This window comes from Gossypium raimondii, chromosome 3, assembly GCF_025698545.1.
Source record: "Gossypium raimondii isolate GPD5lz chromosome 3, ASM2569854v1, whole genome shotgun sequence".
NCBI lineage: Eukaryota > Viridiplantae > Streptophyta > Magnoliopsida > Malvales > Malvaceae > Gossypium > Gossypium raimondii.
Window position 1 is genome coordinate 57,380,587 of NC_068567.1, and position 15,789 is coordinate 57,396,375.

Here is a 15,789-nt window from a genome sequence, read left to right on the forward strand (position 1 = left end):
TAATTTATTCCTCGTAGTCTCTGTATGATTGAAGTTTATTACCAGAGACCAAAAAAGAAACGTACTAGTGATATTTACAAAGGTTATGTAGGCAAAAAAAGCAGAGGATCACAAAGGATGTTTAAAGGGGTAGTCATGGATTATTGTTGTGATCTCATGTATCCCGTTAGTCCAATTACAATAAGCCTTTCTGTTATATCAATTCTGGTATAAAGTTCTCAAAGCATCTTTACATTACATATGTGGAATTTTTACATTTTTCTTTTTCTTTCTGGTGTAATTTGTGTCTTATATGAATTCTTAGAAGAACCATTTACGGCGCAGATAGCATAGGTTATTTGAGCGACCGCAGATCATGGAAGCAATCTTAATTTTGCTGCCACTGAAACCCCCGGTTCTATGATTGATAGATGAGCCTGAGGTACATGACATGAGCTAAAGGGATAAACAAAAGCCCGACCTAAAATAAAGTCCGATACCTTATTTCAAATTAGATGGGCTTAAGTTGGATCAGAGCCAACCAACAGGAATGATCAAAACAGTCCATATTTAATTGATGTGAAATAAACTTCTGCTACCGACAACTACTGGGTATTGGATTACACTTTTAAAGGGTATCTCTTGGAAAAGATAATTTATTTTATAATACATTATTTTTACCGGAAGGGCGTCAGGATTGTCAAGTTTATTATGTTGAATAAGTAATTTGTAATTTACCTATATTATTATTTATGCATTTGATTGGGTTGATGTCACCCATTAAATAAGTCTTAACTTAGTTGTGAAATAAAATAAGGTGTTGCTTGATTGATCATTCAAAATAAGAGCCATTTATCATTTAATTGAGAATTTAATTTTATTTATTTTAATATTGTATTATCCTATAAAAATTTTACTGTTAGAATTTGATTTTGTTTAGAATAAGGTGAAATGTTTAAAATTAAGAATAAAATGTAGAATATATTTTTATAATTTAAAATATATATTTATTAAACAAGCTAATTATATTTCATAATTAATTTTAATAATATATCAAATAATTTTATAACTTAAATTCAATATTTAATTTTTCAACACTTACTTTTTTTTTTTTTTCAATTCATATCACTCAAGTTACTCTATTACGGAAACATTTCTTCTTCTTCTTTTTACATTTTTATATTAAATCAATAAAAACCCACATATTATAAAGTTTGAATTTGAGCCTATAGGCTTTAAACTTTCAATTTTACCGTTTAAACCAAAGAATTAATTTTCTTCTCCTTTGAACTTCAATTAAGTATATTTTATACTAATTTTTAATTCGGATAGTGAGTATGCCATGATTTAGTAAGTACTATTGTTTGTTATGATCTAAAACTAGAGTCAATTTTATAAACCTGGCAATGTTTTCTAAATTGGATTGGTGGTCGAACGGGTCAGGCCAGCAATTCACTTAAAACATATTAAAAATTTTAAAAAATTGGTTCGACTGTCAGTTCAACTGGTTTTTAACTAGTTCATATTAGTTCTCGATCTAACTGATTCGTACTAGTTTTCGATCTAACCAATTGAAAAGGACTTTACAAACCGATACCTCAACCGATTCTTAATCCAACCAATCAAACTAACTGATTTGATCCAATTCAAATAACATTGGTGTAATAACCCATTTTGCCCGGCCCATAATTAACCAAATTAAAAAAACCAAATAAAAGTATAAAAGTCCAATAATAGTCCAGTATTACAAATCCAATAAAATCCAGGCCCAGATTATATTAAGCCCAAGACCAACCCAAAACCCACTAACCCAACCCAAATACTCATTACACCAGTCCAAAAACTAACTCAAATAACTAAGGCCCAATGTCCAATTTTACCCAAACCCATATCAGCCTAAAACTAAAAAATAGAAACCCTAACCCAAAACAAAAGAAAAAATAGAAAAACCTAGCCTAAGCTCAGCCGCCGCATGCCCCAACGGCAACCCTCGCGCGCGCCACCTTCTCCGCGTGTGCTGCCACATTTGTACCTACAAAACAGACTAGGAGAGTCCAAAAGCAAAAAAACAGTGTAAAAAATAGGAAAATAGAGAAATAGGTGTTATTCTTGGGTTATAAAAAGAGTCTCGATTTTCGAAGTCAGTTCAAATACAAGCCATTTTCGAAGGTAGATGTTTTACCTTCTGTTTTTTATTTATTTACTTTCTTTTCTTTTTCTTTTTTTTTTAAAAACCGAAAATAAAAAGGATAAAAAATCGTACCTTTTTTTGTGAGGGAGGTGCCGATTCCGATGAAAATCAGTGTTTTTTGGGTCCTGGAGTTGAAAAAACTAAAAAATATTTTTTTTTGATTTTTCGGCCACCACGGACGGCGACGCCGTCGCTGGCGACCGGCGGCCGCCACGGTGGTCCGACGACCCAAGCTGGCTGGATTCTGGGGAGTTGAGAGAGAGTTGAGAGGTTTTTTGCAAGTTTTAAAAAAAGAAAGGGGCAGAAATGAAGTTTTTTAAAAAAAATTGGCTTAAATACCCATACCAATATGGTGCCGTTTTGAGTTTTAAGTTCAAAGGCCAAAATGACGCCGTTTTGGCCTTGGGTCCCTCCTTACCCGCGTGTTGACCCGACCCAGGGGAAGGATCCGCGTGTTTTGCTGCAATAGATTATTTGCGCATTCGGTCCCTCCGCATTTTTAAAGTTTATTAATTTTGTTTTTTTTGTATTTTTCAATTGATACTTCAATTTTTATTCTGTTTGCGATTTGGTCCTGAGAAAATAGTGCGTTATGCGCGTTGTATTTCCCCATTTGGTCCCTGCGAGTTATGCGCGCTTTTCAATTGCGCCCTCACCTCTATTTTTACTTTCGATTTTTACCCCGTTTTTTATTAAATTTCAATTCAGTCCTTTTTCACTTATTTGTTTATAATTTTAGCCCCAATTGAACTCAAATTTTTTTTAGCCCTTTAATTTTATTCCAATAACAATTTAGTTTTTTTTCTTGTCTCTGTCTTGGTTTTAATTTTGTTGGGTGTTCTGTTTTATTTTATTTTTACTCTTTTATTTTATTATTTCATCGTGTTTTTTATGTTTAATCTTGTTTTTATTTTGTTTGATTTTATTTTTTAACTTTATTATTATTATCATTATATTATTAGTAATATTTTTATAGTTTCCGTTGTTTTACTTATTGGCATATTTTATTCCAAATTGTGTATCTAGATTCGGTCGTATTTTAATTTGGCCTCTTTCAATATTTTCACAAATTATTTTCCTTTTCATTATTTATGTATTTATTTATTTTATTTATTTGTTATTTTGTTGGTGTTGTCTTTTATATGCATGCTTTGATCTTATTACCATTGTTATTTGTTTGATTAATGTTAAAATAGTATATACTATATGATTACTATAAATTGATGTTATTATATTCATTGTGTAATGTAACTTTTTTTTATATATATCGTATCAAATATCACATTTTTTTATGTTCGAATTTGCAAAAATATAAAGTCTTCAAAACGAAGATAATATTTCGTATTTCTGGAAATTTGATGAGTCGTTTCCTAACTTACGGGGTTACAATTTTTTGGAAAATCTGAATATACGAAACACTTTTTAAAAAATACATTTTTAAAATAATCTTGGGATTAATAAAGGGCCGTGGTCTAACTTATGGAATATGGTCTTTTCTAAAAATTGAGATGATCAAAATTTCTAAAAATAAATAAATTTTTGGTGTTTATTCTCGTGTTGGTATTAAAATATTGTGTCCTAACTCACAGGATATAATTTTTTTCTCGATTAATGTGAAAGATACCCTTCCTTTTTTTTAAAGTGATTTTAGAAAGGATCATATTTTTAAATCTCTCTTTGGATTTTTAATTTTTCGACATTAAGACATTAATTAACTGATTAGGTACCAGTTTTGGGCATAACGAAGGTGCTAATCCTTCCTCGCATGTAACTGACTTCCGAACCCATTTTTCTTGAATTTCGTAGACCAAAATTATTGTTTTAGTAAAATCAAAGCGTTTTATTAAAACAATTGAATCGCCAGGTGATCCGATCACGCCTAAAAAACATCGGTGGCGACTCCATTTTCGTTTTAAAAGCCGACCCCGTTTTTTCAAAATAAAAAATGGTTTCCACAATTGGTATTGAGTAATTCCAGTCTAAATACAGTGTGTATATGTAGGTAAAAGATGTCATACTGATATTTGTTGAATGAATGGCGAAGTTGGGCTTATGCTCATTTTCTTTAAACAAATGGTGCGTTGGGCTTTAAATTGTAAGGAGGATAAGGAACCTGTCCACTACATTCGTGCAAACAAGATTCGAGCCACATTTGTCATGGTCTGACTGAGACCATATCGATTCATGAAGAAAGGTGAATCAGAGCAGCTACGTGCATCAACATTTTCGTGGTAATATGTGGTATTGTCGTCGACTTGTTTCATAAATGCCGAGAAGACCAATACATGAAGATGACGAATTTCGTATAACGTTCTTTGTCTAGAAATGTTTGTTTTGTACCAATGAAGCATTTTATGCTTAGAGAGGATGGGTGCATGTCGCTATTAAAACCATTTGGAACAATAATAGTAAGACATATCGCATTCTCATCGAGAGAAATTAAATTTAAACTTTGGAGATAATATTTTTAAGAGTAGTAATAAACTTTGAAAAAAATTAATCTTCATGTTTGTTGAGGATCGACCCGTATAAACAACGAACAAAAATAAGTAGAAAAGAATGAACACAAATATTTTACGTAAAAAACCCTTTGAAAAGAATAAAAAATTATAGGCAAAAGATATTTCGACTTTTCACTAATGAGTAAAAAACGAAAGTACAATATTGAGAAAATAAACCTAAAAGTACAATCTCAAAATCCTGAAAACAAAGTCCTAACTCGAGAACAAAATTCTCTCCATAGCTATAATGAAACTCTTACCAAAACTTATCTACGACTACATCTTGTAGCCTTAAAGAAAAAGCCCTTATTGATTGGGATCACAAAATAGGGATATAAAGCCCCTTTAAATAAGCTAAGATTAGAGTTTCAATCATACTAAAATATCCCTAAAATAATCAGAGTCTAACTGGGAGAAGAAGTTTTGCTTGAAGCCTAAAACACGGCAGCCAAATAGAAGAACACGTCGTCACATCGTTTTTGCCTCGTTGTGACACATCGAGTCACATCGTCGAAACGTCATAATCCTCTTTGTCGCGTCGTCGTCATCTATTTCTCCGAAAATACAAAATACACCCCCCACATATATAATAAAATAAAATATACTTGGATTCTTAAAAAAAAAATTGAAAAAATTATTAAGGGAATTGGAGAACTAGCTAGCCCACTCATGTTTTGAGTGATCTGGCTACCGCCTCCCGAACTACATCTCGAATCTTCGTTCTTATATTTTAAATAAGAAAAGGTTATAGTTGACCATATCTTAAGCCATCTCCCTACACCTGCATCATGAACCTTATCCACGTCCCCGAAAATCCAAACCACCCACATGATGTACCCATCCAGGGGATAGTTTATCACATCATACTTGTTTTTATTTATTAAAGTAACAATATTATTAAAAAGTTATATTTGATATACATTTATACATTACCTTAATAACCCAAATCACTAATATATTAAAAAATATTCATTTTGAAATTTTTGTCTGCCTAAGAAGTGCCATAAGAAAAAAGTGTGCATTCAATAATGGTCTATGGGTTTCGTACACTCATGTGCCATTAACTGTAGTAAATTTATTTCAAACCCTAAAAAGTACAATCAACAGATGTGAACTCTTAAAAATGCTTCCAAAAGTTATCATAGTATTCAAAGTTGGTTGTAGTTCTTGGACACCATCCAACAAGAAATTAACAAAAAAACTTGCTTGTATAACTACTAAATACACTTCATATTGTTAAAATAGATGATTGGTCAACTTAGAGACGTGGATGTGGATTGGAGGCAGAAGCAAACCTTAGATTTGCGACAAGTAAGTAGATTTGCATGTGTCGAGTATGTAAGCACCATCCACTCAATTAATTTATTAAGCAATGCTTTAAAAGGAAATCGACTGTGACCAAACTAATCATGGGGCGAGCGACACCGCAGCCACATGTATAAAATATATATGGGAAATCAGGATCAAAATCTATGAGCAGTCCGACATGTGGGTTAATAAAACCATATAATGAGAGCGTGCATGCGTCATCAACTCATCATGCTAAATGGTTATCTGGAAAGTGAGATGTGGCTAGACCAGCAACGGGGAGACTGGAGATTACTTATGATTCAACATCTTGTTTTACGATTCCGCAAAAAGCTATTGAAAAATAGTTAAAAATAAAATCATTTATATTGGAAATCACCCGTACCAATTGTTCAAACATACTTCGACCATTATTACAACATTCATCGTCACTCCTATAGTCCAATTTAAGCATAATTTTATGTTGATATCTTGGAAGGGATACCCAAAACAAAGATATATAAATTCAAAAGCAGATAAATAGGTATATATAAAAGCATTTGACCAATTGGTTTGATGTTAGATAGGGGTGGATGAAATGATGCACCTCACTCTCAATGACTTTGAATTCAGTATTTGCCCATAAACCTTAGCTTCTGCACAAAAACCAACTTGTGCCTTCCCCCTTTTTTCAGAGTAAAAAATGTCAAAATGAAGCACCACCACTAAAAACACCTCTATACTCAAATCAGAAAAAAAGGACAAGAAATTAGAGGATGGTTGACTTTATGTATGTCGTTGTGAGTGGACAAAACCTTGAGCTGCATGCTACGTGCCCAAAATAGAGTGGTGATTTCAATTAGGGAAGCTGTCACCTGTGTTGTTAGTCTTTAATATTGCATAAATAGGTTCTAGTTGTTGGACAAACAAAAATATGAGATTGAAATCACTTCCATTTGAATATTCAATAATTGGTTGAATTTCCTGCTTCATATTTTGCTTATGCTTTTCTTTTATTCTTGGTTAACACATTAATGTGCATAAATTCAAAATTTACATTATATTATATCAAGATTTATTTTAAACATCGCATTTTATATAAATTCAAATATTATATATATATATATATATCTTATTTTTAAAATATATTTTTAACAAAATTGAAATCATAGCAATAAGAATGAAAATGATTTTCGTACCTTTTGAACAACTAAATAATTAATTAAATAACATAGTATTTGTTATTAGTTATTTGTACTTGATCAAAAATGAATTGATTATGACAAGAAATATATGGTTAATGTTAGAGAGAGAATAACCTAACAAATACAAAATACTTAACATAAAATGTTTATTTTCTTATTGGTTTTATTAATAATCATATTATCAAATATTTTATTGGGCTAACAGATTTGATTTTTTGAGTTATATTATTTGTATAAAGGATTTTCTTTTCTCAAGTATCATCAATATTTTTATATTAATTAAATTTCTAGAATTCAAAATTTAGGTAGTGCAATTGTAATTTATACTATCAAACATGATATAAGGAATTACGAGCTCTATAAACCAAACCAAAATTGTAAAATTACTTAATAATTACATTTTCATCTGATCACCATATATTATCCAAACACACCCTTAATTTTGACTTTAATATAAAAAATCAATTGCAAACGTCAAGAATATTGATGTATTGCTTCTATGGTAAGTTATGGTTAGAATAATTTGACTAAAAACAGGCACTATAAGATTAATGTTTCACTCAATTACCTTTTGACGAAAATGTTTCTTCTGAAAACACGTGACTATATAAACTAAATGTTTTCCAAAGAAGTGAAATGATTTGTATTTAACTAAATTATGTAATAATTAATCAATAGAATTGCAATGAAGCTTCCATTGATAAATGTAATAATTTATACTATCCCTATCAATGTGATAGTGTGCAAGTATTCACATGGATTTTAGATGCATAAGGAAAAGTGTTTATAAATGTTGGGTTCAACGAATAAATGAAATAAAAACTTTTTCAAAGAGGACAATGAATCACGGATAAAGATAATTTTACTGTAACGACAAAAATAAAGAGTAAAAAGATGAAGGTAAAAAAATACACCTTAAAAGAGTTGATGATATTGGAAGAAACCCTAGCCGTCAAATTTTATTTTCTTTTGGTCGAAACTCGTCAAAGGTTGAAGAGAAATTCGTTTTTATGAGAGGTTGTATTGAAACCGGTTCTACGGGTAACAAGTAAAAAGAACAAAAATAATATAATAAATTTAATGTCCCTGAGTCTATCATTAATGACACACTGTGAGCTAAAGTGTGGTTTTTAAGTAAACTATCTTAATTTCATTATATACTCTTCACTCTTTTTTTCTTTTTTTTAATTTTACCGTAAATAATATTTGATGTTTTGTTGGTGTATGAGTTTTATATATTATCATTAAATAAAATAAAATATCATGAAAGAGTTATAAAAAATACTAATAATTTTATTTGAATATTAATTAATTGCTATTAATAAATATTAATATCTTTTGGGTTAAGAGACTGGGGTGTTGAGTTTAGGGTTTTAAATATTTGTGTGTGATTGATTATTATTTAAATAAAGTTATTAATATTTATTTGTAACTCCTACATCATTTTCTATTTTATTCAATAATAATGTATTATGTTTTACGAAAAATTATTTTATGAATGATATAAAATAATATCTCAATGTTTTACTGATGATGCAGGGAAGTCATACGCTCCCATTTTACAAACCTATTACACGTGGACGAATTACATTTAATTGGAGCGATTACGTGATACGTAGAAAAAAAGGCATGTGTCAGAAGGCCGGCGCCAAATTCTATTGACTGCAATCATGGTACCCATCTTGTTTCCAACTCTTTATATATATATATGTGTGGAGGTCTATGATTCCTTTAGGATCGACGAGTTACACATCAATTTCTCATTGTTTTCGGTCAAGCGTTCCCCTCTCAGTCTCACTCCTTCACGAAAACTGCAACATACTTCGAAACTTAACTTATCCAAAGGAAAACCAATGGGGAGAACACCTTGCTGTGACAAAAGTGGCCTCAAGAAAGGTCCCTGGACTCCCGAGGAAGATCTTAAGCTGACTAACTATATTCAGGTTCATGGACCAGGAAACTGGCGTACTCTCCCTAAGAATGCCGGTATGCAATTATTTCATCTCTCCTCGCCTCCACTTGAACTCAATCCCTCCAGCCTCTGATCATGCTTTTATTTCAAACTGTTTAGGTCTCCAAAGATGTGGGAAGAGTTGCCGTCTCAGATGGACGAACTACCTTAGACCTGATATCAGGAGAGGAAGGTTCTCATTTGAAGAAGAAGAAACTATAATTCAACTACACGGTATCTTGGGGAACAAGTAGGTTGCCTCCGTTTGGTAATGGTTTTCATATTAATGAAGATGTTGGACTTTAGACAGTTTCCTAATTTTTGTTGTGAATATATCAGGTGGTCGGCTATTGCGGGTCAATTGCCAGGAAGGACCGATAATGAAATCAAGAATTACTGGAACACCCATATCAGGAAAAGGCTTCTAAGGAATGGGATCGATCCAGTGACACATGCTCCTCGCCTTGATTTGCTTGACCTTTCTTCCATTATCAGCTCAACTTTGTGCAACCAATCGCTTCTCAATGTGTCAAACTTGTTAGGTACACAAGCTCTCCTAAATCCTCAACTGCTCAGCCTAGCAAACACCCTCTTGTCTCTAAAACAAGAAAACCCAGAAATGCTGATGCAATATCTCCACCAAAACCAACTAAATCTAGACCCCTCGTTACAAGCTCCCATTCAAATTGCTTCAGCTTGCACCACCACGTCCACCGTCCCTTGTTGTACTTCGATGCTAAGCCAAACAGGACTCATACAAGCCACCGGAGAAGGTTTTTTCTCTTCCGATATGACGAACTTCAGCTACCCAAATTCCCAAGAAAATTTGACAAATTCCACTTTAACCAATGAATTTGCTGCGCAACCACATTACGTGCAGTGCAGCACAAATCCTACAGTTCCCATTCTGTCTGAAACTTCCAAGTTCCAATCAGTGGATGGCAGCTTTGATTCGGTGAGGTCGTCGGCGATATCAAGTCCAACGGCTTTGAACTCATCATCTACATTCGTGAACAGCAGCAGTACCGATGACGAGAGAGAAAGCTTTAGCAGCTTGCTTAAGTTTGAAATACCGGAGGGCTTGGATATCAATGATTTTATGTAAATAATTTACAGCTTATAGTTTGGACTTGTAAACTAAATGCACCATCATTGTTAATGGTTTTTGTTTATTCTTTGAAACCCCTTTTTAGTGGCTTTTGGTTTTGGTTTGTAATTTCTTTTTACTTCTATGTTGATGAAAATATGAAATATATAGTTTTCTTTTTATTAATGGTCTATCTTTCTACTTTTCTTTTCAAAATTAAATGTATTTCCTATGTGATATCTCCTTTAATCATATGAATAAAGTTGAAAATTTTAATTAATATCATTATTCACAACATTTTCTTTGATTATTACTCCTAACCTTAGGATTTATCTTATATTATAAAATGGATGATAACACATGTGGTTATACCTAAAAATAAATATTAAATCTTATTAAAATAAATAAGTACTTAGAAATTTTTTCCCTTAATATTTGTGCAAATTACTAATCTTTATTGTTAGGGATCAATCAATATAAACAACGAGATAATAAAAGTGGAAAGGAACGAACACAAATATTTTATGTGGAAAATCATGGGCAAAAGAGGCATCGACTTTTCACTAGATGAGTAAACAAGCAAGAGTGCAATACGGAGAAAATAAACCTAAATGTACAACCTGTACATTACCCAAAACCCCGAATACAAAGCTCAAAATTTCAAAGAGCAAATCGGTAAAAAAATCCTAAATCTCATAAGTAACTCACAAAAGGGGTATAAAATAATCTTCATAATTACCACGGAACTCTCACCAAAACTCATATGCGACTACATTTTGTCGCCCTAACAAAAATCCTTACTGATTGACCTCTCAAAAAAGAGATAAAATGACCCCTTTAAATGGGCTAAGATTAAGTTCTAATCATACTAAAATATCTCTGAAACAATTAGAGTCTAATTAGGAGAAGAAGTCTTGCTTGAAATCTAAAATGCGACTGTCAAATAGGAGAACACGTCGTGACGTTGCAATGTCCCATTCACCTTGTCATGACGTTGCCCATCGAGTCGTCCCGATGAGCTGGCTCTCCTCATCCCGACATCAAGCCTGTTTTGGCCCTTTTTCGGTTGCTCGTCGATTCTCGTCTAAGGTGCCTGCAATATATCCAATAAAATGCGAGGCACACTCCACATTTATTGAACCATTAGAAAAAGAAAATTTAAACGAAAAGAAAACAAAATAAAGATAAAAACATAATTGTTAAAAAATATATCATTTTTTCATCATTAATGATATTGATTTAGTAACCTTGTCAATGGCAACGGGATGCAATAGCGATGAGTACAAAAACATTAATAGAAGGATGTGCCAACTCATAAAGATAAGCTAGTATCTAATGCTTGCATGGTTCGATTAGGTGCAACAAAATAAATACAACAAAAATCAACTACTAGAAATAAGAGGATGAACGAAAGTGATGGCATTTATTTTTACTTTTCTTCTAATTAGTATTATATAACAAGCAAGCCTGAGGGAAAAAAAGAGAGTCCAAATGAGCATGGATAAACATGCAATCTATGGCACAGCTTTGGCCCGGTGAGCAACCATATAACTCATGTTTCAGATTCTATGACTTCGCAATGTAATGGTCCTATTACGTTTGAAATAGGTTGTTCTTCTTCACTTATTTTAATTATAGATTCATTTTTATTAAAATAATTTTACTTAAACTCAGGTCGAATAACAAAGTAGTTCATAATTTGACAAAGTCAAGCTCTTCATTATGGATGAATTACGTATTCAACTAAACCTTGTATAAAGATGGACTACTAATTAACCACTTTTTGGAGTTGTAAATAAGGATATTTTACTCTCCAACGCAATCGCATTCTAGAAGTATATGATGTACATCCCAATTCCCCACATGCATCACTATCACTATCATTTTCCTTGTACATAATTAATGTATGTATCTCTTCCTCATCTTTAAGCAAAGGCAATTAGTTCCCTCTCTCTCCTCCACCCAAGCTTCATTAGCCTTTGTTTTCGTAGAAAAAGTGCAACTTTGTCTTTGCATGACGTAAAGAAACCTGGGTGAATAAACAGGATGAGAATGAAAACGGAGTAGAAGAGAGTAGTCTTGGTTTATGAAATTCGGTTTGCCATTTTTCTTTTCTGTCCCACTAATACGCTTTTTGCTGACATAATGACCCCAATATTTTCTGGAATAATGAAGTGTGGTTTTTGATGAAAGGGTGAATGGCTGGTTTCTGCGGTTCAACAAGAAACGAGAGCAAGTTCCCTCAGCTAATGTCGTAATAGAGTAACTAACAACCCTTGCTAACAGATTTAACTAACTTCTTAACTAACACTGCATTTACATAGCTTGTAATTAACACTATACAAAATATCCCAAGTTGTAATTTGTTATATTGTTCTACCTCCATTGTGTTAATGGCTGCTGACCATCCCTGTTTGTAAGTTTTTAAACCTTCAAGTCAATAAGAAATAAAGGCTGAAATGGAGTTCTCACCCCATACACTCTGAATTTTAAACCCAAAGGAATTCATTTTATATATATGTCACCCTCTCTCTTTTTCTTTCTCACTATTCTTCCTAATTTTAGATGAAACTAGTTTTACAAATTCTGATTTGGACATTTCACCCTTTCAATTAACATGTATTAGGCCTTCCTTCACTCTCAAGTGTATCACCAATTTATTGATGCTCCTCTTATAGAAATTGGAGCGTACCTACATTTAGAGTTTAATTTTTATATTTTAATTTTAAAATTGTACTCATTAATTCATTCCAAGAAAACAATTACGTGGGTCGAAACCTAGATAAACATGCTAGAATTAATCAAATCTTTTCATAAATAATGTAAAATGTCTTTAATTTCATCCCACCTTACCAAGGGATTGTAATCAGCTGGGCCTACAACATGATGGGTCCCAACAGTTAGCTCAAACTAAGGCCCAAAGCAACATGGGAATCTCTTCCATCTTTCTCCCGGATTCCTACTTTCTATTTAATGCATTCTCTAGAACTGCGTAAAAAAATATTTTAGGATGTTTAAACTAATATAAATTTCACAAGTCCGAAAATTTGATGAAAAACACCTCATAAATTGATTTTTTCCTCTTGACCTCTTCCCTTAATTACACAAACCCTAAGTGATGTATTTTGTATGTGGTAGAGGGAGGATCAATTTATAATAATCAATTTTTAATCCAGTACGGCCATCAAATAACAAAATGAATGGATACAATTTAACGCTTATTCAAAGTAAAACTATTATCTCCCTTTGGATCAAAATCTTACCATCAAAACATATCAATCAATAATAAAGTTGAAACACCATAAATTTTAATATTCTAAGTTGAAGTCCTATCCTAAGTAAATTATAATGGGCTGTTGATATCTTTAAATAAAAAACACATCAATATTTATCGAATACTCATTTTCGACTTGGAATAACATAAATCGTGTGGTTAAGCTCTTTATATTTAAAGCTAAAATTAGTAATATAGACGGCTTATTTGCTTCACTCGTTTTTTATACCACTCTTAGTTTGCTTTTACCATCATCTTCTTTTATGTACCAATTATTGACATGATTTTTCATGCTAATGTTATCTTCCCTTTCTAAGAACAAGCAGCCCAAGTCACCATAGAGTTGAACCTCCGTTTGGTTAATATTTTGAACTTAGCTCAGTTTTCTTACTTTTACATGTATAAACCACATAGGTTAAAAGGGAAATCAATTGTGTGTCACAATGATAGTAAAATATAGTGTGCATGTATCGAAAAGAATAAAGTAGCAACAACCATTTGATAAAAGTTATATTATAGCCGAAAAGTATGAAAAGAAACCACTAAAACTGAGGTCAGGTAGGCTCACCAAATTGCAATTGCCAAAAGCCAAAAGCCTTCCATCTCTAAGCAAAAAAAACCACACAAAGAGTAAGCAGTAAACTGGTAACGGCAGAAAATATTAGGGCCCGTCAACCTTATTTTGGGACACCATGATTGCACCTTTTCATTTCCCTTTTAGATCAATTACCAAAGCTTTGGCAGGGCCATATTTATATATATGCATGAATCTAATCTGGGTCTTATGTAAAGCTATATATGTATTTTTAGGCGAATAGAAGGCTCCTTTTACCTTGAAGTTAAATTAAAGTTAAATCACCTTTTGGACTTCAACTTCGCAAATTTTTTACAATTATGGTTTAAATTTTTTTTTAAATTAGGTCTTAAACTTGATAATTATTTTCATATTAAGGCCTAGATTTTTTTTGTTCTAGCTAGGCCATGAATTTGGCAAATATTACTACATTGGGATTTTAACATTTTCTTTATCCAAGATAATTTTTGAAAACCATAAAATTTAAGTTTTAATTTAAGGAAAATTGACAAGTTAAGTGTCAAGTTTAAAGTCTAATTTGAACAAAAAAATTCAAACCCCAATATAAAAAAATTGTTAAATCCAAATCCTAATATTAGAGTAATTTACTAAATTTAAGACCTAACTTGAATAAAAGATTAAAAATGTTTAAATTATTATAAAATAGAATAGTAGAGTAACAAAGTGCATGATGATGCATGGTAAGTGAAAGAAAAGAGAAAACATAGGGCATAGGGAAACGATACTAGGTATTCAATTATGAGGCAACTTTTTTGGTTGGAATAATTGTTTGATTGATTGATTCTGTCTGGATGTTTGTCTTTTCATTACTACATAATTTTTCTTCTTAATATCGGCTTTGTGTGTTGGTTGAATCATGTGTTTGACACTCATTTTCATTTTTTTTTATTTTTAAATTTAAAGTTGTGGTACATGAGAGACATCGGGCTATTTTACTCATTTGACCTAAAAAAAATATTTATAAAAATAATTCTAGTTCAAAAATATTTATTCAAATGATCTGAAATGAATAGTAAAATTGAGTTATGAAAATTTGATAGCCGGCACCACTATTTTTTTCTATTAAAAAATAACTTTTAGGGTTTTAGATATTAGATGGTCAGAACCCCTTTATCTGATTAAAAAAATATTTTTGGGGTGTGGTGCCGGCCAACAAATGACCAAAATCACCCAACAAAAAATATTAGGAATATTGCAACATAACACCTCTTTGTTTTCTCAAATTTAATTACATATTTTATATTTTAAAATAATATTGAAATACTTATCATACTCACATTATTATTAAATTTTTAAAAAACATACCCCTCATTGTTTTCTCATTTTTTTATTTCCCAAGTTTAATTACATATTTTATATTTTAAAACAATATTGAACTACTTATCATGTTTTTTAGTTATTATTGCATCACTCACATTATTATTAAAATTTTAAAAAACATTAAATTTGAAATTAAATTTGGGAAATAAAAAAGATGGGAAAACAACAAAGGGGTATGTTGCAATATTCCCAATCTCTTTTGTTGAGTGATTTTGGCCATTTGTTGGCTGGCACCACACTCCCCCAAAAAATGATTTTTTTAATCAAATACAAATTTTTAAAAAAAAATACATGGATGCCAGCCATCTAGTTCTTATAATCCAATTTTATTATTTATTTTAGGTTATTTGGGTGAATATTTTTGAACCAATATCATTTTTATAAATATTAATTTTTTTT

General features: G+C 31.6%; 1 protein-coding gene across 1 annotated transcript; it reads left to right on the plus strand.

The window, feature by feature from the left end:
• Positions 1-8,719: 8,719 nt before the first annotated feature.
• LOC105794915 (transcription factor MYB41) lies at positions 8,720-10,382 on the plus strand. Its single transcript, XM_012624301.2, has 3 exons — positions 8,720-9,149; positions 9,235-9,364; positions 9,454-10,382. The coding sequence occupies exons 1-3, from the start codon at positions 8,834-8,836 to the stop codon at positions 10,217-10,219; spliced, it is 1,212 nt and encodes a 403-aa protein (XP_012479755.1). The 5' UTR covers positions 8,720-8,833; the 3' UTR covers positions 10,220-10,382.
• Positions 10,383-15,789: the final 5,407 nt, after the last annotated feature.